The 23,946-nt window shown below is 43.2% G+C and overlaps 1 protein-coding gene across 3 annotated transcripts in view; it reads right to left on the bottom strand.

The window, feature by feature from the left end:
- The window catches only part of GRM7 (glutamate metabotropic receptor 7), a 399,167-nt gene that overhangs the window by 80,355 nt on the left and 294,866 nt on the right, over positions 1–23,946 (bottom strand). For 2 of the 3 annotated variants that reach the window (XM_083424907.1, XM_083424908.1), the window contains exon 8: positions 1,735–2,670. The exons of the other annotated variant lie outside the window; for it this stretch is intronic. In XM_083424907.1, the coding sequence (XP_083281033.1) occupies positions 1,735–2,670 (936 nt within the window). The remainder of the gene's footprint in view (positions 1–1,734; positions 2,671–23,946) is intronic. 3 annotated transcript variants of the gene reach the window in all.

Raw genomic sequence — 23,946 nt, 5'->3', positions numbered from 1 at the left:
AATTACATAGTTAGTTCACTGCTGTAAATGGAATTGGACTTGCAAATGTTACCTGCACATGGCCTTCTAACAGGTGAGATCAATGAATCACACTGTATCCTGCTGTGTTATACATATGTGCAATGTCACTTACTAGGCTAAGTGATAACTGTCTCCGTAGAGACAGTGGTGGAGCTTCATACTCCAGCACTGGGGGGCGGAAAGCAGGCGGTGCAGGGCTGGGGCGTGTCCCAGGGCGTGTGCCACCTCCCGCAGGGGCATGGCATGCATCCTGGGGGCGTGGCACATTGCCTGCAGGGGCCTGGCACCCAGCACGGGCGGGGGGCAGCCGCAATGGCACACCACCAGGATCACCCTGCCGGGGTCAGTGCGCTCCCCCTGCACTCCTGTTCCTCCGCCAGTGCGTATATATATATATATATATATATATATATACACACATTGTTTGATTACAAAATATGGTCTTCTGGCAATATGATTGCTTCATATCACAAATTCTGCAGGCAGAAGGAAATTAAATTAGAAAAGTAAAAAAAAAAAGAGCATACAATCTAGTTTTGTCTGAGAAATGGCTATAATAATAGGCAAGTACAAAAGCACAGAGCAAAACTTGTTTGGATGACAAGTCTGTTATGCAAGTATATATACTCCTAGCAGTCAAAATGCATTTGTTAACAACAAATCATACCAACCAACCCAATTTTTCTTCTTTGATGTGGAAATGGGTATAATGGACAAGAAGGACTACTGTGGATATAATGTATCCTGACGTTAGGAAAACTTTTGTCACCAATTCAGAAGACATCCTCCTAACTAAATTGAAGAAATGCATTTTAGAAAGTGGATACAATATTGGAAGCAAAACCCAAAAGAGTTATAATGCAAAATGTATTTCCAAGGAAGTTGTGGAATCTCCTTCCACTAAGGTACAATAAAGTCAATTAGAAATTCATGCATATGTTTAAGTCTAGAGTACTCTTCAAGCAACAACTTGCCTTCCTTTGCATCACAGTCGCTGCAGCCTTCCACCTTCTGAGGATTAAACTTCTGCAGTGGAGATCCTTCTCTATTTTTGTAGGCTCCCTGTACAATTTAGAACTCTGATCTTACAAGATTTCCAATTGCACAGGGAACCTACACAAGTAGGCTCCACATTGCAATGCGTACAAGTAAAAAAAAATAGCTTGGTTATGGCAACACTGAACCTTCATATTTAGAAATTGTAGCCATATTTCCCACAACAAAAGCTGCAATCTTTTATATACTTACCACTGGGTATACTCTATTCATGTTAATAGGATTGCACCACAATACCTAGTTTGAGAAACGCATCTCAGCGATCCTTTGCGCCCTGCGGTTCTGAATTCCCAAAATGCAGATTAGGACACAAAACTATTTTCAATAGATGCTGACTTTATATCCTGTAATCAAAGCAATGAGCTGTCCCTCCCATTAAAATAGTAACATTCTATCCATTATGCTAAAAAAAGGTGCAGCTAAAACAGAAGGAACCAATGGATCAGCTGATTCTTACTGACCATCATCTGCCACTTCATGAAACAAATGACTTACAAACTACTGGTAACTGCAGAAGGGGAGAAGCAAATACATGGCAAATACAAAACCATTTTTTGTCAAGCCATTTAGCCCATTTCCAAAAGCACGTTTAAATAAAAACTTCCATATATAATTTATAGGAAAAATCATCCCGTGAGTTACTTGACTTTCACCTACCTTTTCAGCTGCATGGGAAGTGCAAAAAAATATTGGAATAAAGGCAAGCCATACTATACAAGTCGTGTACATAGTGAATCCAATGGGTTTGGCTTCATTAAAATTCTCCGGGACACCCCGAGTCTTGATAGCATAGACAGTACATGTAACCATGAGGAGAATGCTATACCCCAAAGAACATATGATTTGTAGATCCGTAATGTCACATTTGAGGACTCCTCTGGCTTGATCTGGTTCCATAGGCTTATGCTCATCATAATCTATTATACTGTTTGGTGGGTCAACTGCAAACCAAATAAAAACCCCAAGAAGCTGTACTGATATCAAACTCGAAGTAATTGCTAGTTGTGACGTTGGACTAATAAGCCGGGGTGCTGTCACTGATTTTTTGCCCTGTTCAAATATGCGGTAGATGCGGTTTGTTTTAGTCAACAGAGCTGCGTAACTTATGCACATCCCCAATCCTAAGAAGATACGTCGGAAGGAGCACACGGCGACATCTGGCTTGGCAATCATCAAGAACGTGATGATATAACACAGAAATATTCCTGTCAATAGAACATAGCTGAGTTCCCTTCCAGAAGCCCGCACAATGGGGGTGTCGTTGTATCGAATGAAGGTTGCCATAACAAAAATGGTGGCGATAATTCCAAGCATGGCCAAGAAGACCGGGATGACTGCCCACGGGGAATGCCACTCCAGCTTCACAATAGGGATAGGGCTGCATCCTGTACGATTCTCATTTGGCCGTTGACTGTAGGAGCAGATCTTGCAGGTCACTTCGTCAGACTGGTATTGGTATCCATCGCATAGCTCACATTGCCAACAGCAGCTCATCCCTTTAATAATCCTCTTTCGTTCTCCCGGTTTACAGGGAAGGCTGCAGACAGAAGTAGGGACCTTCTTCGTTCCTTTGCCCCACTGCATTTCATCCATCTATGGGTAAAAGAATGCAAAGTAAATAGGACTGGTTATCTGGAAGTAGTTATCAAGCAGCCCATAGTAACGACAAAGGAAAACGAATGTGTGCACAGATGGCATCATGGAAACAATCCATTTTCTGCTCAAATTTGATCTGTGCAGATTCAATTCTGTACATATATTTGGGTAAAACGGATAGAGCCATGTTAATCCACCACCAAGTAAATGAGGGCTGTTGCTGAGAAAGAGAAAATAGAATTAAAATTTCACACAGGAAGCAAATAATAAGCAAATGATATAAAGGTTATTAGGGAGATGCTATAGGAAATAATTGCATGTAGGATCCAGGATTGTTGAAATGATGAAATTTGTTTTATCAGCTGAAATATTTTGGCATTCTCTCTCATTTCCTTTGCAACACAGTAAATGCTCATCTAGCCATGCATAACTTCTTATAACCTTATAAGTCTTAGAGATTTCTTAAAATTAGAAATTGTTTAATGAACACTGAAGTCTGAATTTGATTTAGGCATCTTGGTCTGCAATCTGCAAAAGCTGTGTCTAAAGTTTAAGCTAAAGGGGTTTTCACACACTGATGCAATGAATAGCCATGCTCCCCAGTGCTAATGTGCCCCCTTCAATCGAAGTCCAGAAGCAGTGTAAGAGAGAAAGAGCTGTAAAGTTTAGAATAAAGAGGTCTCCATCCCTTTAGTTTAAATTAAAGAGAAATTTGCAGCTTCTGCAGGACATGGTGAGCACACCCACCCCACTGGCAGGCAGAAGGCCTAGCCAATGCAAGTGATTCCTTCACACATGTTTCAACACACAAAAGTTCACATGAATCCCTCTTTAGTGTAACATAGATCTGCCACATGACCCATCTAATAAAAAGTAACCTGGTCTGGGGCTTTGTGGTATGTGCATCTGGGGGGAAATGTAATTTATATTCAGAAACATTTGTCTATTAGCAGTCGCTATTTGAAACTAACCAATATAATGGAGTATAGATACAAGATGCCAAAACTGAAATAGAAATCCATGGAAAATTATGGAGCCTTTTTTCCTTTCCTTTCCTCTCCTTTTCTTTTTGTCTAGCAAGAATGCCCTTCATCATACCTCTAAATTAGTAGCCTCCAAAAGCTAATTGTTTTGTTGCTTCTGGTAAGAAACTTAATTATGGAAAAACTACCCGTTACAGAAGGGTTTGCCGATCAGAAGGTCGGTGATTTGAATCCACATGATGGGGTGAGCTCCCGTTGTTTGGTCCCAGCTCCTGCTAACCTAGCAGTTTGAAAGCACGTCAAAGTGCAAGTAGATAATAGGTACCGCTCTGGTGGGAAGGTAATTGGCATTTCCGTGCGCTGCTGTGGTTCACCAGAAGCGGCTTAGTCATGCTGGTCACATGACCTGGAAAGTTGTCTGTGGAGAAATGCCGGCTCTCTCGGCCTATAGAGCGAGATGAGCGTGCAAACCCAGAGTCGTCCGTGATTGGACCTAACGGTCAGGGGTACCATTACCTTTACCTGTTACAAAAGCCACTGACAAAACCAGCAAAGTAAAATTGGGAAATCAAATGGATGTCCCAGACTTTTAACAAATAAAAATAAATAATGTGTACCTGGTGTGTGGTTGTGGTTGTATCTGTGTATGTCGTGTGTGTGTGTGTGTCTGTTAATATATGAGAAAGCCTGGTAATTCCTCAGTGACAGAGCATATATTTTGTGGGTTCAAGATTGCAGGGTCACTGAAGTTGAAAAAGTTATCTCAAGTTCAGGTAGCAGGGCTAGGAAAGGAAGACTTATTTAGACCCATTAGAGTTCCTGTCAGTTAGAGTTAGCAAGACTTGCTAGATAGGCCTGCTGGTAGAAATTCAGGGCAGTTTCAGCCAAAACACACTTCTCTATTTCCAGAGTGGTTTCTCGCTCTGTGGTCCCTCAAGCGCCATTTATTGAGGCCGCTACACATTTTGAATGATAGAGATTGATGACAGACCAAAAAAAGAGAAAAAATGCAGAAAGGAAAACCTTTCTTAATTCCTTCAGAACTAACATTTGTTTGAACATGCCGCCTCAGGAAGAAAAGTTTGTTCACATGGGGATTTCTGCTTACCACTTTATATTACTATATATTGCTGGGAAATGATGGACACAAACACAAACTGGTTTCTCTTTTCCATGTAAATCCCCAATCTATTTATCCTATAAGAAAACAAGTTACTCATTGTAGGCAAAATCCCCACATGGGCTGTACTTGTAGGAGAACAAGGACTGGTGACTTGTGGAGCATGCGTCCCAAAGCATGCTCCACAAGGCATTTAAGCCTATTTTGGAACTGGCTCAAAGGGGCAGGGGGTTGAACACGAAATAGGTTAGATCAATTTGAGTAGAGGACTTGCATTTTTGACCCACACCCTTTACAAATAATCATCACATCACATTTCTGTTGGAGAGAGAGGAACTGAATTTTAGATGCCATTCTCTCATAGATCCATTTTTGACAGAGCCTCAAATCATCTGGTCCAGTCTAATATAAATCTGGACTGGGGACTTTAATCTCTGACAGGTGACAATCACCTCATCACCAGAGCATCACCATATGTTTTGCACAAACCACCAGTGACAGGAGAGTGAAAGGTATCCATTTCCTGCAAAAGATACCACAGTGCAGTCTGAATACAGTCCTGAATACCGTTATATATTCTGGAACTGTGGGGCTTCAATGGATTGTAGAAACTATGAACTGGATGTGAGCCCTTTAGGCCATTTGCTCAGGCCTTCGAGCCTAACCAGACAAAATCTGGACCATGGATCAAAATTTATTCAGCTACTCAGATTCATTCTTGACAAAATATTGGTCAGTCCACCCACTGCTAGTTCTCTGTGTGGCTCTTATGCTGTCCATGGAACCCTAGAGCACTTGGCTGGTGGCTCCATGGAAAACATCAACCCCCCTCATTATTGCAGGATCTTTAATGGGAGAAGTGGGCAGAGAAAGAGACAAGGGCATTTGAATCTTGTACATTATCTGTTATCATACTGGAGGATTTACATGAGAAAGCTTGAAACAGAAATGGCCTGTCAGTACACAACCTCTTTATTTTACGTACCGGAGTAAACCAAAGGGGAAAAAATCTGAATAAATTAATTGGTCAAGATGGTGACACAATAAATGAAACTGCTCACAGCATCTGCTGACCCTTCCAATGTGCAAGCAGATGATCTACATGAAAACAAAATATTTGCAAAGCTTATTTATCTTCCACTTACCTGCACTCACAGTCATGCATCCTTTACATTGTTGAAGACTGCAAACAAGGTTTTAGCCATTATTGAGGGGGTTGCAGTCATTTCTGGACACTAAGGGAGTATCTGTATCTTTCCCAGACAAAACCTGCTCATTTCACCTTTAAAATGAAATGGCTTTTATTCCCACTTGTCGACCTTGATGGGATCATGCACAGCTCAAAAGACTCCTTCGGAAGAATAACAGGAATCAGGTCTAGCTCACGCAAGCTTTGCTGGTATCCGTCTAATATTTTGGGGAGTGCAGCTGTGGCTGTCTCACTTTTTCTTACAAGGCCGATGCCATTATGCAACAGAATGCAATATTAGTGTTTCAGGATGTCAGGCCTAGATATGTTTTCACCTAGCGACACAGAAAAAAAGCTAGAAAAAAGCCAGGCATGGCAAAAGGAGGAGGAAGGAAATTTGAGGAAATAAGTGTTATGATAGCCACGATTTCTCTTGCTTGCTTTGATTGAAACCCAAAGGGTCTGTGTGCAGAGCACAAACCACACACAGTGGGAGTCTTCCAGCCTGCCTTCCCAATATAGCACCTTGTGTCACATTAAGAGCTTCTGGCGCTCCAGGGGGCTTCTGGAGCATATCCATGGTGGCAGGGGGGGCAGCAGCTAAAAAAGAAAATTCACAAACACAGATGCTGTTTCTTTGCTCACAACGTGGAGACGGTTCAATCCTAACTCTTATCAGGATTTTAGATGCTGCCTTTCCCAACTCTACCTCATCCACAAAAGCAGGAGAAGCAGATGGGATTATACAACTATTACAGTATGTGCCCATGTATTTATGAGAGAGGGAGGGAGGGAGATAGGGAGATGATAATAATAATAATAATAATAATAATAATAATAATAATAATAATAATTTATTATTTATACCCCACCCACTCTGGGCGGCTTCCAAAAATATATTAAAACACTATAATACATCAAACATTAAAAGCTTCCCTAAACAGGGCTGCCTTCAGATGTCTTCTAAAAGTCTGGTAGTTGTTGTTCTCTTTGACATCTGGTGGGAGGGCATTCCACAGGGTGGGTGCTACTACTAAGAAGGCCCTCTGCCCGGTTCCCTGTAACTTGGCTTCTCGCAGCGAGGGAAATGCCAGAAGGCCTTTGGCACTGGACCTCAGTGTCAGGGTAGAACGATGGGGTGGAGACGCTCCTTCAGGTATATTGGACCGATTGCATGTTTGAATATGTCCTCACTTAAAAACAGCAGCAACATACTTGTGTATAGAAAACTAGCTTGCCAGGGAGACAGCTAAGTCTGAGCCTTTTCCCCCAGGACATGGTAGTTTTCCTATAACAAAACCAACAAAATCCATCTTCGTTCTGAAGTGGCACTGTGTGCCTTTTCGTGCTCCTGAGATATGGCTTCTGACGACAGCAGCCATGTGGGAGCAGCTGCCTTGCAGTTTCAAAATGTGAATAAATACTGGAAGCATGGCCAGGACCGATGGCAAGGGCTCTTTCCCACTCAATCGTTCTCCTCCCAGGTTGGTGATCCAGCAGGAAAGAAAAGTCAGGCCATGAGTGCCACCCATAAAAATGCAATACAGTATTCATAAGGGACGCGGGTGGTGCTGTGGTCTAAACCACTGAGCCCAGGGTTTGCCAATCCAAAGTTCGGCGGTTTGAATCCCCGGGACGGAGTGAGCTCTGTTCCTCAGTTCCTGTTCCTGCCCACCTAGCAGTTTGAAAGCACGTCAAAGAGCAAGTAGATAAATAGGTACCGCTCCGGTGGGAAGGTAAACGCCATTTCTGTGCGCTGCTCTGGTTTCGCCAGAAGCGGCTTAGTCATGCTGACCACATGACCCGGAAGCTGTCTGCGGTCAAACGCCGGCTCCCTCGGCCTATAGAGCGAGATGAGCGCAGAACCCCAGAGTCATCCATGACTGGACCTAATGGTCAGGGGTACCTTTGTTGTTGCTTAGTCATTTAGTCGTGTCCGACTCTTCGTGACCCCATGGACCAGAGCACGCCAGGCACTCCTGTCTTCCACCTTTACCTTATTCATAGCATAAAATGAGGTGGGGTCAGATCAGAGCATGGAGAAGAAATTACCTTGCAGCAAAAGTTGTCAAAAGGGAGTGGGATTGTGGTGAACCATAGGAGATCCAAGGACTCCTGCAGGTGCAAGGAATACAAGTTGCCTGGTGACAATTACCAATCAAGTGTGAACAAAGGGCATGGTACTGGATGTGTCTGCAGTCAAGGAATAGCTTTCTGGAACAGAGCAAGAAAAAGCCACCTCTCCAAATACTCCATCTCTTGTAACAGCTCCTGTAAACGTGCTTCCCTTGCCAAAATGAGTTTTCCTGCAGTATCTCTCTTGTTTTATCCTGAACAATTCCATGCAATGTTTAAAAATCAGTACAGAAATAATCATGTGAGTGTTAATTAACACACCATGCTTGAAAATAACATTTCCCCCCCTTCTGTAGCCACAGTTGTCCCCTGCAGCTGGTTAATAACAGCTACACTACAATTGCCATGGATAGATTAGGGGGGTAAGAGTTGAGGATTGTTCTCAGGTTTGTTGTTATCTTGCAAATTCCATCCCAACTCCAGTTACTAAGTCAGCAGTTCAAATAGTTTTTTGAATATTTAGCTTCATAGATAGGAGTATTTGCATGATTTAGCTCCCCAGGCTTATCCATTTAAGTCTTGTAATTAGTTTCTAAATCCTAGGCTTCAAAATGATAATAGTTTGAAGCTAGGAATATGTCAATAATATGCAGTTGATACAAACTACCATATACAAATTAAAATATGTGAAATTACCTAAGAAGGAAAAAAAAAGAATTAGTTTCCCATTTAAAGATTGAAATTGTAAGTTTTTGATCTGCAGTGACTAAGAACCCATTGTACAATTGTGCAGCTAATAATTACGGAAAGGAAGATCTTCCCCAAGCCAGGACAGCCTTGGTTGCCTAGCAAACTTGCTGCTATTTAATACCAGCTTGATACATAATAAAACATCTACGTATTATCTAGGACAGAGGTAGTCAGCACGGTAACCCTCCAGATGTTGCTGGACTACAATTCCCAGCATCCCTAGCCATTGGCAATACTGGCTGGGGCTGATGAGAGTTGGAGTCACCATCATGTTGGGCTTAACCCTATCTTGGGCTTAATCCTAAATGAGAAGGCTCATCTGGCTTGTACTGCTGAGCCCTGCATGGATGAGTTGTGCCATCAGGACAGACAAATTAAGGAACCTCCCAGTGCAATAACACCCTCCCCCCATGACAACTTCCCTGCCTGAGCCTTCAGAAGGCTTTGGATTGACATTTGTGAATCCAATCTGTTGGTTATGGGGAAAATCCACAGGTTACCTTGTTGGGGGTTTTATGGCCATCATGACAGCCATGGATGCAGCACACCCAGCGGATCACACGCTAGACTTATTTTTCTTGGCATATCTGAGGGTGAACAACTTGTCAATTGTAGAAGTCAACTTTTCAGGGGATTACTGTATTGTGGTTGGAGGCTTTCAAATGTGCAGAGGGTCTGTTAGTGACAAGTCCTGCTGACATCATCCACAGAAAAGAACCTGGCCAATGGTATACCAGACATTGTTTGGATTGAACAGTGGCTGGTTTAAAAACAAACGTTTATGAAAGATAGCCTCACGGAAGTTCCCCCAGTTACTACACCAGTTTTTTTACTCCTTTGCCCTGCTTACATTCCCTTTAGTTCCCTTTTGTCATCCTCCAGCCACGATGCATCTGCTAACTTAAACCTCTACTATTATTCTGCTCCAAACCAGCTTTGTGGGAGCATGAAGGCTGCAGAAGAGAGGCATGACATGGTAGATTTGGACCATTTGAAACTGACTCTATAATTCTGTCATGGCTGATTAAATGGGAGTGGGTAGACCGTGTCAATATGCCTGATGTGTATTAATAAATAGTAAACAGCAGTGATTAGTAAATGTTACTACAGCTGACCTTTCAAAGAACACAGACCTGCTCCAATGGCTTCATCCAGTGACTTTGTGTATAGTTCTCTCAACTGGTTTGGGTGTGTTTGTCATAAAATTACATAGTGGAGTGAGAAGAAAGAAACCTGGCTCTGTTTAGAATGGCAACATTCCCAAGGTGAGGAGGATGACACTTTAAAGAAGTGCTTCTTGAATCACAGAAAGTAAGCGTAATATCTGAACTAATCACGACTGGTTCCTGTTGGAACATTTCTGTGTTGAGATAAAAGGGCTTCTAGAACTCCTTTAGGCACCACTGCTATATTCCAAAAGGAGTATTGATTATACCATTAAAAACCTGATCATGAATTCTGCAGCTGACTGCTGGATTTTCTCTCTTTGCAGTTTGTCTACTCTGAATGCGATTCCAAAAGAACATTTTATCTCTCTTGATTTCTTAAGCAACTTTAATGCTGCCGCTAGATTTTAAGTCTGCTCATCATTCCTTCCTAAATGGAGGCACCAGTTTTTTACATTGAGTCTTGCATACTTCTTCTGCATTGCAGAACATACTGGAAGATAGCTTTCCATCCTGCCTCTTGCTTGTCATTATGGAGAATATTGCTTATGAATACGAGAACAGCTCTTAATATTACTATGAAGTGTGTGAAGATGATGGGGAGAGTTGTAATTCCAGGAATTATTTGTTTCTACTCTTTAAAATACAGATAAAAAACTGGGTTAATTCCAAGTAATGAATATGAGCTTCTTCATACTAAAATGCTATTTTACTTATTTCATATATTTATATATTACTTAATACCAAGATAGTTTCTAGGCAGTTGCAAAAAGAACGTATGGTAAACAGTAAACTACATCAAAGGTCCGTATAGTTAAAGTTATGGTTTTCCCAGTAGTGATGTATGGAAGTGAGAGCTGGACCATAAAGAAGGCTGATCGCCGAATAATTGATGCTTTTGAATTATGGTGCAGGAGGAGACCCTTGAGAGTCCCATGGACTGCAAGAAGATCAAACCTATCCATTCTTGAGGAAATCAGCCCTGAGTGCTCACTGGAAGGACAGATCGTGAAGCTGAGGCTCCAATACTTTGGCCATCTCATGAGAAGAGAAGACTCCCTGGAAAAGACCCTGATGTAGGGAAAGATGGAGGGGGGAAAGGACAACAGAGGACGAGATGGTTGGACAGTGTTCTTGAAGCTACCAGCATGAGTTTGACCAAACTGCGGGAGGCAGTGGTAGACAGGAGTGCCTGGCGTGCTCTGGTCCATGGGGTCGGACACCACTAAATGACTAAACAACAACAAAACTACATTTTTAATGTTGGGTGCTTTACTGGGGTTTTATAATTTCTTGGAGGCCACCAAGAGTGGCTGGGGCAGCCCGGTCAGATGTGTGGCACAACAAGAACAACGTGGCTGTATGGTGAGCACTGGTCTCATCCAAGGCACGGCCTGGTACATGGTATATTATGAGAACAAAGCTTTGTTGTTGTTTCAGCCAGCATTAAACTGAAAAGCTGCTATATGGTAACCATATAGAGATGCACCTGTCCTGGATTTTGACTAGGTGAGAGTGATGGTCATGTTGTGCATGGCAGCAGACTCTTTCCAAAAGGTTTTTGCTGCTGCAGTATAATTTTAAGTAGCCACCACATGGCCCCTGAGCACTTGTTTTCCACCCTTTTTCAGTCCACAGCAGGGCCCCTAGGATTTATTTGCTGATGGATGTCTTCCTGGCACAGTAAACAATGCCATTCCCTCGAAGCCAGTAAAACTGCTGTGCTCTCTTCATAGGCTCAGTTTAGGCACTACATAAAAACTCTGCTGCCAAACTCTCTCTCTCTATATATATATATGCACATATTATATATGCACACACAAGCATAATTTCCTTCCCCCAAAATGATTAGATCTCTGCATGTTCCCTATATTTGGTTTTCTTCTTTGTTTTCTTCCTGTGCTTATTGGAGAGGAAAATCTCCAGTGTTTATAGTGACTATAGAATCCTGCACTGCTGGTTAAATAGAAGTTTTTATTAACAGAAGAGGTAAATTTCCCTTAATTCAAACACTGCAGAATTTGCAAGCATTCCTCTCCAAGTCTAAAATACTGGCGTGGAGTAGGAGGCATTGGGAGTCTAAATAGGAGCTATATTTGATATTATCTTCTTGATTGTTGATGAAATCAGTCTTTGCATTGCGTAAAATATTTAAGTTAGGATGTGGGAATGAAAGAGTCCTAAATTTCATGTGAAAAAAATTATCCAGCGTTTATGGGTTTTCAAACCAGGTCTACTGGTGCTAAAGTTTACAGTAGGAAGATGACTTAAGACATGGGTAGGCAAACTAAGGCCAGGGGGCCAGATCCAGCCCAATCGCCTTCTAAATCCGGCCCGCGGACGGTCTGGGAATCGGCGTGTTTTTACATGAGTAAAATGTGTGCTTTTATTTAAAATGCAAATCTGGGTTATTTGTGGGGCATAGGAATTTGTTCAATTTTTTTCTTCAAAATATAGTCCAGCCCCCACAACGTCTGAGGGACAGTGGACCGGCCCCCTGCTGAATAAGTTTGCTGACCCCTGATTTAAGAGGTCGTAATCCCAGTTCCATGTTCAATTTGGCCTGTGGTCCTGTGAAATTCGACCAAGCTAGAGCCACATGTTGCTCACATGTGTTACAGTGACCTTACATAAGAGAGAAACCTTATTATTATCTATTCTCTTCCACCAACCTGAAATGATCCTTTCTCCTGTCATCTAAGGGCCAAAGGTTGTACTGGAATAGTGCAACGTTTCCTAGCTTTATCTATATTCAGTTCATTTTTATTTAAATAGGTGGAAACAAAAAAGTGAATGCATTAATATGCAATTTTCTTTGGTAAATGTAATCCAAAAACAGCCCATCAGATTAAGCCAGTGGTGGGGAAGGTATGCTAAAAAGCCAATCCATGTTTTCCACTTCCTCTGCCTCTTGAAAGCAAGGCCTGAAGTTGTACTCGGGTCTTTAATAGCATTTGAATAATTAATCTACAGTTTTACTGTGTGCATCAATGCAAATTTCAAATAATAAGCATTTTCTGTGAAATTGTAGATGAAGCACTTTTCTGACAGCGCAGCAGGGCTAAAAATGTGCAGGACTTGAATGCAGAATGAATAGTTTCTCTGAGCTCATCAGGGGCATTATAAGAAGAGCTCATTGCAGCGAGGACGCCTTTAGTGCCATTACAGTTTATGGGAAATTAGGGTGCATCGAAACAAAATAAACAAACAATATCAGATGCAGCAAAGAACAACAACAATGAAGCTTAAGATAACAAATCTCTTTTCATCTTCCTTTACTGAGGTGGACTAGTGTCTCCTCAGTTGCTTTCATACCAGACTGGGAATATTTGCAGTCATATCTTGCATGCGCCTGCTATGATTTTCTTCACTCCTTCTTTCCAGCGATCCAAAGACAAACATTGTGAAGTCCACTCATTCCCACAGGAGCCAACTCCTAGAGGCCAAGGTCCCTTTGTGGCCCCCAGTAAAATATTTGAGGGGGCCAGGGCCCCTCAGAGTTAATGGGCATTGCCATCCAAATGGTGTGGGTCAATCATGTGGTTGATTATATGAGACGGGGCTTATTTGCTCCTTCAGTACAGTATTACCTCAGGTTACATACGCTTCAGGTTACAGACTCCGCTAACCCAGAAATACTACCCCAGGTTAAGTACAGTGGTGCCTCGCAAGACGAAAAGAATCCGTTCCGGGAGTCTTTCCGTCTTGCGGTTTTTTCGTCTTGCGAAGCAAGCCCATTGACGGAGTAGCGCTATTAGCGCTAATGGCTAAAAAAGGGCTAAAAATGGCTTTTTTAGGGGGGGGATAAGCGGTTTTGCTGCTAAAATGCTTTTAGCAGCTTAGCGATTCAGAATAAGGGGTTTTGGAGCAAAAAAAAAATTCAATTTTTTCCGTCATTTTTCGTCTTGCGAAGCAAGCCCATAGGGAAATTTGTCTTGCGAAGCGCCTCTGCAGACGGAAAACCCTTTCGTCTTGCGGGTTTTCCGTCTTGCGAGGCATTCGTCTTGCGGGGCACCACTGTATTTTGCTTCAGGATGAGAACAGAAATCGTGCTCTGGTGGGGCGGCAGCAGCAGGAGGCCCCATTAGCTAAAGTGGTGCTTCAGGTTAAGAACAGTTTCAGGTTACGAACGGACCTCCGGAACAAATTAAGTACTTAACCTGAGGTACCACTGTACTTTATTCAAGTTGGTGCTTCTGCTCCTCTCAACACTGGCTTCTACTCACATCCAAACCCAGCAATACCACACTTGTTCTTAGCTTTCCTTCTTTCAACGATGAAGAGAAGCATCTGCAAGAGCCAATGCCTGCTTTTCTGTATGGCAAGGCAGTCAGTCAAGGCTTTTATGTGCTACTAGGATTTGAAAGGTCTGGGGAAGAGGGTGGTTTAAAACCCTTGTGGGGCAACAGTGCCTGCTGGTGCAAATGATGTCACAGGAAAATTATTGCCATCTTGTAAACATCTGAGAGACAGGCCAAATAATTAAGGTTTTTAAGAATAACCAAGATCCTGTGTAATATAGGTGCATACTACCCTCGATCCCCTGATGACTGTGTTTTATTACTTATGTTCCCTATAGGAATGTCTTTTCTGCACTCCTAAAAAGCTCTTTGATTGCTTCCATGATAATTCCATGCAGTTACCACTGGCAGGCAACCACTGGTCAAAATGGCTGTTTTAAGGCAATACTAAATGTTTTGAGTGCGATGATAATAATAATAATAATAATAATAATAATAATAATAATAATAAAAATAATAATAATAATATACCCTGGCCATCTGGCTGGGTTTCCTCAGCCACACTCGGCAGCTCCCAACAGAATATTAAAACACGATAAAACATCAAACATTAAAAACTTCCCTAAACAGAAGCCTTTGAGGAACCCCTAATCTTTTAGACTTTTTTTTGGCACCATTTTATGCGGCTGGCCATTTCATCCAAGTAAATGCTTCTCGAAATGGATCCAGAAAAACTCAGAAACCCCTCCATTCCGAATTTACCAGCGACTATAAAATGCATTATCAGCAAGTTCCAATTTAAGGTGTGACACGTGCAATTTGCACTTGGACATCATGACATTTAACAAAGACATGCTCGCCGCAGCTCTTCAGCCGGCTTCGTTTAATGAATGAATGACTCGTTCTCTGGCCAGTAGCCAGGATAATCATGAAGAACTATGGGGAGGAAAACATGGCTCTAGCCACCCCCAAGTGCTTTCTCGTTTTCTGGCATGATATAGCTTGTCAGAGAGTGCTGTGATCCTAGGTGAAATACAGCTGTTGGAATGAAAGCTGGCACCTCTGATGGATGAGAACACGCTCCCTAATGAGGAATTCACTCAATCATAATGACAATGGGTCACAGTACTTGGCTTTTACTGACCACTGCACTGCAACTTAAGAATGTGGGAGAGCTTTTATCTACACAGCACATATCATTTGTTATTAGAGAGGTGCAGGGAGATATTGAGTTTTTGTCAACAAACTTGCCACATACATCAAGTGCAAATATAGGCAGCACCAGGGCTGATCCCAGTGGAATACAAGCACTCTTGGAGGTGGCACGAACAGTTCTGTTTTCAGAAAGCTGCTTATTTGGGCTGCCTTAGAAAGCCCAGGACTCGAATGAAACATAGAGCTTTACTACGGTTTTTAAACTGTTGCTGGCTTGCTTTGCTTGTCAATATTTTTACTGTCCCTGAGTGTCAGATTCAGGCATGATGGAAATGCAGGGCAAAAGCAAAAGAGCTTCCAGACAAGTCAGTTATCTGATCAACTTTTCTAACAATGGCACAAACTTCTCTTTCAGGCACAAAAAAAAGTTGAGTGCATCTTCCATAATCTCAGTTATCATGGTTCACAAGCAAGTTGAAGGAGGACTTTCCAATGGAAGTCCTGGCAGGCAGTTATAAATATAGAGATATGATCATTTAAGCAGGAATGTGCGTGGCTGATGCTGAAAATGTAGTGATAATTGGGAAAGAAAAGGTGCTTGCATGGATAAGAAGGGCTTTTATATTGCATAGATATCAAGCTGCATCTCTGTACACCTTGATATCACTCAAATGCACCAAAGCACATCTTTGATATCATTCCCTGTAAAACTAAAGGGTGATGCTGATCTCAATTAAGCCAAATATCCACACGTGTGAAAAGACACCTTTCTGATGAGCACAGCTGGGGGCTGTAACGTTCATGTGTTCATTCATTACATACATAGTCCATCTTTCCTCCAAGAAATCAAAATGGTACACATAGTTTCTCTCTCCAAATTTATCCTGACAACCACATAGCTTCTTCCAAGTCCATTATTTACAAAAGACCCTTTTCTGCCAAACCAGCAGAATCTTAGCTTAGCCTTCCTCTTTAACAGCCATGACCCACATTTCTGCACTGCTCTGTGCAGTCATGAGGGAGTTCTACATTTACTTTTGGTTGGCAAATAACAATAACAACAAAGTAGTAGTAGTAGCAGCAGCAGCAGCAGCAGTAACATCATCATAGGTAAAGGTAAAGGGACCCCAGACGATTAGGTCCAGTCATGGCCGACTCTGGGGTTGGGGCGCTCATCTCACTTTACTGACCGAGGGAGCCGGCGTACAGCTTCCGGGTCATGTGGCCAGCATGACTAAGCCACTTCTGGCGAACCAGAGCAGCGCACGGAAACGCCGTTTACCTTCCCGCCGGAGCGGTACCTATTTATCTACTTGCACTTTGACATGCTTTCGAACTGCTAGGTTGGCAGGAGCAGGGACCGAGCAATGGGAGCTCACCCTGTCGTGGGGATTTGAACCGCCAACCTTCTGATCAGCAAGCCCTAGGCTCTGTGGTTTAACCCACAGCGCTACCCACATCCCCAGTAACATCATAGTTAGCCCCTAAAATATCCACAGCTGGTGCTAACCAGAAATTCAGAGCAGGCCCCCAGCACTTGACTTTCTGAGGGCTCTAGCGAGAGCTCACAACTAATACATTTTCTTGTTCATGTTGCAGTCATCAATCAATCCTCCTCTGACAACAAGAGTTGGTACACAGAAAATTAGGCTTTGCTCATTGAACTTTAATTATGCTTCATTTGGAGACATTTTCACATTAACATCTCAGTCCTGTCTGCCTGATGAAGTGTGCAGAGAGGAGAAAACACACAACTGATCATTGCAGACAAAAAAGTGGGAACCTGCAACAGAATGTTGCAGTACATCACAACATCTAAGAAGAGCTTTCCTATGCAGTGCTCCTGAGAGTTAGGCTTAGGAGCCTTGTCATGTTTCCTGCCTCAGTGTATTACCCTGAAGAGGACCCCTTCTAGACTGCCCTGCTCTGAGGACATGACTCCATTCCTCTGCAGACTCCCTTGTCCCACCACCACACAAATGTATGTGCCTACAGAATAGGCTGCACACCCTTTAAATATTTTAAAAACTCTCCCAGGGAGGGTGGAGTCACTGGGCTGTCAGAAGAAGAAGAAGAAGAAGAAGAGGAGGAGGAGGAGGAGGAGGAGGAGGAGGAGGAGGAGGAGGAGGAATTTGGATTCAGGGCTGCAGATGACTCTAAGCTAGGGCAGGAGCACCTATGGCCCTCCAGATGTTGTTGGATTCCAACATCAGCCCCGAGTCCTATTGCCAATGATCAACAATGGTGGTACAACAATATCTGGAGGTCTCAGGTTTCCCAAATCTGTTTTCAGCCTTTACTGAGGCAACATCTTCCCAAACTGAGCTAGCAGAACCCTCTGGGAGATGTCCAGGTAAGCAGCATCGTTGGTTCGTGGACATAATTTTAAAAGTATGATTAAACAAGGTAGCACAAGCTGCAAATCTAAGCACACTGATTTGGAAAAAGTCCCACTGATGCGAGTTGTACCTTATTCTGGGTAATGATGTGTAGGATTTCACTGTTACTTTTGAATTAATGATCCTAGACTGTATGAAAATAATAACATGCTGAAAAATAACCCTGACTTACTCTAGAGACTAGATTCAAAAGCACTAATAAAAGCAGAAATAATGAAACACACCCAGCACCTCCCTCCAATGAAAACATAATTGTAACCAGGTATAGCTAACACTTACATACTACCAATTTTTGAAACTGCGCTATTCTTTAAGATAAATATTCCAGTGGAAAATCTCATTAAATCAATAAATTCATCCTTCAAGTCAGATGTCCAGTCCAAAGAGGATTCAGTTGACGTTCTGGCTGCTAAGCTGCTCGTGTTATAAAGTCATGATGGTGAGTTTGGGAGGGGTGGTTTGGTATGCAGCTAATTTGACTTGTTTAATTAAATCCCAGATCTTATTTAACCATATCTCCTTTACTGGCCGAAGATATAACAAAGGCTGCAAGTCCTTGTGAGAAATTAATATTGTGCGTGTGGAAAGTGTACTCAAGTCTCATGGTGCCTCTGTTATAGGGATGAAGGCTCCATCCTCCATTGCTGTCACATAAGCAGACAGCATTAAATTTGCTTCTCTTTTGATTTTGCCCTTCAGGGCAATTCCATTAAAACAGACAAGAAACCCTCGAAGAACAATCTCACAGTGCCCTTCTGAAAGTTAAATCTCTAGTGAAATACAGTCTTGTGGGATGTTCAGCTATTACCCAAGTCTAGTCAAACAAAGGTCCGTATAGTAAAAGCTATGGTTTTCCCAGTAGTGATGTATGGAAGTGAGAGCTGGACCATAAAGAAGGCTGATCGCCGAAGAATTGACGCTTTTGAATTATGGTGCTGGAGGAGACTCTTGAGAGTCCCATGGACTGCAAGAAGATCAAACGCATCCATTCTTAAGGAAATCAGCCCTGAGTGCTCATTGGAAGGACAGATTGTGAAGTTGAGGCTCCAATACTTTGGCTACCTCATGAGAAGAGAAGACTCCCTGGAAAAGACCCTGATGTTGGGAAAGATGGAGGGCACAAGGAGAAGGGGACGACAGAGGACGAGATGGTTGGACAGTGTTCTCGAAGCTACAAACATGAATCTGACCAAACTGCGGGTGGCAGTGGAAGACAGAAGTGCCTGGCGTGCTCTGGTCCATGGGGTCACGAAGAGTCGGACACGACTGAACGACTAAACAACAACAAAGTCAAACTGCTGCACATTTCCTCAAATTATTAGGCTTTCCCTGAGCCTAAGGTTTTGAAAAGAAGTATGTACCGTATTTTTCAGTCTATAAGATGCCCCCATGTATAAGACTTTTTGGGTGGACTTGGATTTAAGAAAATGGGGGGAGATGTATCCATGTATAAGACGCCCCCTAATTTTTGATATTATTTTTTAGGGGGGGAAACCTAGTGTTATACACAGAAAAATACGGTATCTGTTTTAGTTTAATTATTTTAATTATTTGCCAAAATCATCCTTCAAAACCACCAAGTTCAAAAAGCAGTTTGGAGATTTGGCACAAGCAAGTCAAGGGGATGTATGAAAACAAAACACATAGCATTGTTTACAAAAAAACCCCCATGCTGTTCTATCAACCTACAAAGAGTATTGCTGGATTAGACCAAGGGCTCATGTAATCCCATGTTCTGATCCCAGAATGCCTATGGGAAACTGACAAGTAGGACATTTGTGCTATAGCTCTTCCTTGCTCAGATTCCCCAGCAACTGGTATTCAGATGCATAACTCAGGTGCGCTTACAGAGTAGTAACCTTGGGGTGTGTGATTTTAAAACAGACATTCAACAAGGGTGACAGAGGCAGGAGCAGCTCACCCACTAGGCTGGCACCACCACAGCAACAGCCTCCTAGCAGCAGCACTACTGCTGTTTAATTGGAAGTTTGAGGCACCCTGAGATTGAGGTTGCGCCACTGTGCTGTTGGATTCCATCTGGCATCTCTGCTCAGGCCTGATCTCACCATTACCTTGCTCCTCCCTCCCCCTGCTGGTAAGGAGCAGTAATGCTGCAGACAGGAGTCTATTGCTGCATCTCCCACCCACCGGGTGAACTTTTCCTGGTAAGCCCACCTCAACTCGGTGAAACGCCGGCCTTCCCACAGGCAGATTGCAGAGATGAGTGTGCAACACATACACCATTTTCTGCTGCGGTTATCCACCTCTGTTGAGAAAATGAGCTCCAGAGCAGGAGAGATGTGGTTTTAATCTTTTATTTCAAGTGAAAAATGGCACCAGGCGGACACTTCTAATCACATCTACTCACCTCTGTGAAGGAGGAGGAGGAGAAGAAGAAGTTGTTGAGGTTAAAAATCTATTATTAATCTGATCATGTCCCAACCTTATCCTCCCAAGTCTTGAATGGTTTAGCTCTATCTTTTAAGTGGCTCAGTTGGCCTCCCTTGTGGACCACAATCTCCTATTTATAAGATTATCGTGGCTTCCTGCTGTTCAAACTGTGCTGTGCTACTGCTGCTGCAGCCTTTTAATAACTCAGCCCAAGGATGGTAAGCAGATGTGAAGAGCTGGGCTCTGCAACCATTTGATATGCATGGTTGGGTAGAAATATTTGCATTTCCCAGGTCTGCGGTTTCCTTCCTCAAACTGTTATGCTGATACAGCCCTTTGACATTCCCACTGGTGAGGCTTCCTACTCAAGAGGAGCTTTGAGGACTGGGCTGCAAATGAAGTGCATTTTGGGGGGTGGGGGAATAGATATCTATTTCGGAACATTCTTCATATGTGGATGTAGTCTCCAGGTCTTCATGATCTTTGTCGCCCTCCTCTGTATACATTCCAGTAATCTTAAACTGCAGTGCTCCGAACTGGACATGATACTCCAGATGGAGACTTGTTTCCTCTAACTTCTGAAAACTCTCGACAATCTCCATTTAGACTGGAACGGGGAAATAGAAGTTTTTATCTGCGTTTCTGAAGCCATAACTAATCCGCATTAACTGATATTCGAATACTGCCTGCGGAAATACAAGGTTTGAAGCCAACAGAGTAAGAGGTAAAATGGAGAGAAGCATACTCACAAAAATAACTCTTGCTAAGTCTGACCTTTAAGACATTGAACCGAAATGACTGAGAATTGTAAGTAAGCAACGAACTTTACTTTTCTTTCTTCTTCGCTCTCCACTCCCCTGCTTCCTACAATACTCTCTAAGGTGTATTAGGATACTTCCAATTATTGTGGATATTGCTTCTAATCTCCACTATGGGCCATGGCAAGCGGCCAAGGGACCTGGATGAGGCAATGCCTCCCCCGAGGCCCAAACAGTCCAAGATTGATACTTTTTTTCTTAACTGTAATAGAAATAATGAGGAAGTTAGCTACATGGTTGAAACTCACAATCGTTTTAATCCTTTAATTGACCTCGCAGCCGATATAGAAGTGGAGGGGGTGAACTCGAAGACAACGAATAATGCCAACGATAATGACAAAGAGGTGAGAGCCACCTCGAAGGGGGAGCCCGAGTTGGCCCTCGGCGATGGCATGGGACTCGATCATTTCCAATTAATAACCAGGACCCTGCGCTGCATCTTTAAGAGCATAAATGGGATCTCCATGCAGGTGGATAATCTCCACCAAAAGCTTGAGGCCCATTTGCTAGAGCTCCAGCTCAACCACACTCTCCCTCCGAGGGATTTAAAGGGACAGAGGTATACCTCCCTTATTAGACATGAAAGTGGTACTGGTGGTCACCTCCTAAAAACTCAATTGGACTCTCAATCTCTGATTTTACAACCAAACAAAATATGTCTAACTATACACAGTAGGGACCCCAGGTCCCCAAGGTGGAATAATTCGAGAGATGTCAAAGATCATCTGAGGCAACTCCTTCAGATTTGGCCTCCGCTAATAGACCTCAGTACAGTGAAACTTTTAAACTACCACCATCGGCTCCAAAAAGTATTGCTCTCCTTCCAGTCTCCAAAAATTCCCTCCATACTGGTTAGGCGTAAAGCGTTTCTGGCCACCTGGGGCATCTTCCCAACAAGAGTCTTTAATGACACCAGGATTAAACCTCTCTTCCGCAGCACCGTACAAAAAGGTAGCTGCCCGCCAGACAGGCGCGACTCAGCCTTGAAACTCAAGTTGTCCACCCGGGAACCTCACCCTCCCTCTCAGCCCAAGCTTCCTGGTTTATCTACTCCAGCAACAAAGAAGCATGACCAAAGCGGGCCCAGCCATCTGGATATCTCAGAGGAGAGGGACCTTATTTCATCCTATGGCGAGTTGCCATTAGTAGAACAGCAGGAAGTTATAAACAGGCTTGATACACTCAAGCAGCATCTTACACATGTACTTCAAGAGAAAATCTCCTCAAATCCTGGACATAGCAACCTATTAAATCAAAGGAAACCAGTTATGAAGGGGCTAACACCCCAGAAACCCCTGCCAAATACTGGGACTCCAATAACGGATGATTTGGCAGTCTGCCTGGCGGAAGCTCCTCATACACCGTCGCAACGCAGACCCCCTTCACCTCTACTAATAGATCTGCAATCAACTACCTCGTCCTCCGCCTTAAAGAGTAACGCGTCAAACACACCTCATCCTGGTAATCTGTCAATGTCCTATTCTTCTATGCCTGACCTGGAGTCTTCATTCAGTGCGGTCCAGTCAAATGACTCTATATCCTCGTCCTTTGCCAGTCAACCTCTTTTGGTAGAACCTCATGTATCCGCAACCTTTTCAAGCCAATATATAAACGTTAAGGAACCCACTGTGCAAAGAGACAACTTAGGTTTTACTGAAGACCCTGCTGGTCACATCAATCAACTCACCACCCCTTCGATACCTTCGGTAGTACCTCGCCTGGAGCTGTCTCAGACCCCTGGCAATGTCCTTCCCACCAGCAACCAGAGCAATTGACTAGCACATAGTCCCTCCTCAAATTGCTTTAATGTGCTATCCTGGAATGTGGCAGGATGGACGTCCAAACAGGATGACGGGGATATGAAAGAGTTTTTAGCGAAATTCCAGATTATGGGTATACAAGAGACCTGGTGCTTAGAATCTTCACCCCCCCCATCCCTACCGGGCTATGACGCCTTTGTGATTCCTGCGACCAAAACACACTTGTATGGGCGCCCTAGTGGAGGCCTGGTAACATTTGTTTCGCAGGAGCTTCAGCTTAATATCTCTCCTATCTTTTGGTTAGAGAGTAATTACATTCAAACTTTGCACATCACTAACAGCTCGCTTGGGGAATTCATATGTGTAAACTTGTACAATCCATCTACCTACTCCTCCTCTCACTCAAATCAGCTTTGGGAGGATTTAAGATTTATTCTAGATAAATCTGGGGCTGAACTTCCAAAGTCAGAGATCCTTATAATGGGGGACTTCAATGCCAGAATCGGAGCAGATATAAGCTTATTCACCGATAAGTCGCAATTATTCATAGAAGAGGAGTGGTTTCCTACGTGGAATTCACAGGACAAGACCATTAATAGGGCTGGCATCATACTGCTGGAGCTCACTATAAACTGCGGGCTGCACAGCTTGCACGGCACACCCAAAGACTGGTCCGGGGGATACTATACTTTTCTAGGATCTAGAGGGGCAAGTGTTATAGATTACATCTGGTCCTCCTCAGCATTTAATGATGAGGCATACTGTTTCAATGTGTTCAACAGAACCGAAAGTGACCACCTTCCAATTGCCATCTCCTTTCACCACACACAGCTGGGGCCTCCCAGCTCACCACACCCCCAGGATTCATCGACCCTGGCCCCCGGACGCAAGAAGTGGGACATCTACCTGGAGCAAGACATAAAAGTCCTCCTAAATTCCCCTGAGATCCTAGCCCTGAAAGCTCAGCTGTTAACAACGAATGTGAATCATTTCTCAAATTTCCAGCAAATTCTAGTCTACTTGCTCCCTTCGCTTACGAAACCTTCCCGTGCGATTCTATCCTGGAAGAATCAAACCTGGTTCGACCAAGAATGCAAACAGTGCAGAAGTAGGCTTAGATTTCTCCAGTCAGACATGAAAGCAGACAGCACTCAGAGCAAAATCAGGGAGTTAGCCCAATTTCGTTCATACTATAAGAAGCTGCTCCAACATAAGAAATTGCTCT

This window comes from Podarcis tiliguerta, assembly GCF_965153285.1.
Source record: "Podarcis tiliguerta genome assembly, chromosome: 2".
NCBI classification, from domain to species: domain Eukaryota; kingdom Metazoa; phylum Chordata; class Lepidosauria; order Squamata; family Lacertidae; genus Podarcis; species Podarcis tiliguerta.
This window is presented reverse-complemented; position numbering and strand designations above follow the sequence as displayed.